Raw genomic sequence first — 1661 nt, forward strand, 5'->3', positions numbered from 1 at the left:
GCGGTGAAGACGCCGCTCCTTGCTCCAAGACAAACACAAACTCTTGGGTTACGGCTGCCAGAAGGTTCCCTTGAGACACAGGGTTTGACTGTAGTTTTCCTGGGACCTTTCCTTGGCAGGAAAACTCCCGTCCACTTCCCAGACCTCTGCGGTCTTCTCCCAGATGGTGGGAGCTGCCTTGACAGCATGAAGGGGTTTTTGGGTTTTTGGTTTTTTTTTTCCCCCTCCTTTTTTAAGGAGAAAACTCCCCAAACTTAAATCTGAGCTATTTTGGTCTGTCTGAAACCCAAAATGTCATCTCTGTAGCAAAGCTCGAACGGTGACATTTGCTTGTGACCTCCTGAACCGGCCACGTGCTCTCAGATGCTTTGCTCAGAAACCCCGGAGCCCGTCCCCGTCTCGGCACGAGCGGCGTCCAAACCGTTGATGCGAAAGAACAGAGGATGCCGTGACCCCAGGGAAACGTGTGCCAGCACGCTTGTAGGTGACCAGAGAGGGGGATTTGTTGGCCCCCTCTTCACCAGCAGCACCCCCTTCTTCTTCTCTAGCTTTTCCCCTGAGAGCTCCAGCAAGTTCAGACCCTTATAGATGTGCAGGGCGGCCGCTGGGGACGCGGCGCAGAGCGTGTTTGAGCATCGTCCCCTCTGCTCTCCAAGCAAGCTCCCACTTTCACCTTCAGCCTGAAAACTTATCTGAGGAGCTTTCTGGATTTTGATATTTATGGTTTTTGTCTCCCTAGGCGCCTTTGGCCCAGCCAGAATCTCCTACAGCCTCCGCGGGCGACGATGCTCGTTCAGCTGCGGAGTCGGGAGAGTCGGACAAGGAGTCGGTCTGCAGCAGTTCGGCGAGCAACGGTGGCGGCAGGGGCTGCAAGGACAAAGAGAAACCAAAGAAAGACCGAGAAAAGGAGAAGGAAAAAGAGAAAAAACGGGCAGACTCGGTCGCCAATAAGCTGGGCAGCTTCGGCAAGACTTTGGGAAGTAAACTCAAAAAGAACATGGGCGGCTTGATGCACAGCAAAACGATCAAGGGAGGCGTGAGCAACGGGCAGGGAGATACCTTGGAGAAGAAGAAGAAAGGATCTTTGAAATCAAGGAAAGGCAGCAAAGAGGAATCTTCCCAAGGAGATTTGTCTGCTCCTGTGGAGAAAAGCTGCCCGGGTAAAGCAGCCCCCGAAAAGCCCACGGATCCCTACAAATACAGCAACGACGTGCGGCTGAGCCTGAGCATCCTCCGGGCTGCCATGCAGGGAGAGCGCAAATTCATCTTCGCCGGTCACCTCAAAACCAGCAACCGGCACCAGTACCAGGAGGAGATGATCCAGCGGTACCTCCTGGACGCCGAGGAACGTTTTATGGCCGAGCAGAAACAAAAGGAGGCGGAAAAAAAGGCGCTGGGGAGCACTGCCCCTGCCAAGAAACTGGAGCCGGAGGCGAACACCCACAAGGGCGAGGAAGCGATGCTCAACCCCGCTTACCCCCAGCCTCCCCCCACCTACACCATCCACACCCCGGATCTGGCCTTAGGAACCAAAATAGCAGCTTTTCCACCTGGTTATTCGGGTGTTTTCACTTTCCCCAGACCCTCGGTGGTCAGCAGCGTGGAAGGGTCGCATCCCCCCAGCTACCAAGACGGCAGGCGGCAGGGCGCCGGGGGGTCCT

General features: G+C 55.6%; 1 protein-coding gene across 1 annotated transcript in view; it reads left to right on the plus strand.

Annotated features, from left to right (window-relative positions):
• The window catches only part of OTUD7B (OTU deubiquitinase 7B), a gene marked incomplete at its 5' end in the record, with an annotated part of 9182 nt that overhangs the window by 7131 nt on the left and 390 nt on the right, over positions 1–1661 (plus strand). Inside the window, 1 exon segment of the mRNA XM_010083124.1 lies at positions 740–1660. Coding sequence (XP_010081426.1) covers positions 740–1660 — 921 coding nt within the window.

The sequence above is a fragment of the Pterocles gutturalis genome, unplaced genomic scaffold (genome assembly GCF_000699245.1).
Source record: "Pterocles gutturalis isolate BGI_N339 unplaced genomic scaffold, ASM69924v1 scaffold19855, whole genome shotgun sequence".
Lineage (NCBI taxonomy): Eukaryota > Metazoa > Chordata > Aves > Pterocliformes > Pteroclidae > Pterocles > Pterocles gutturalis.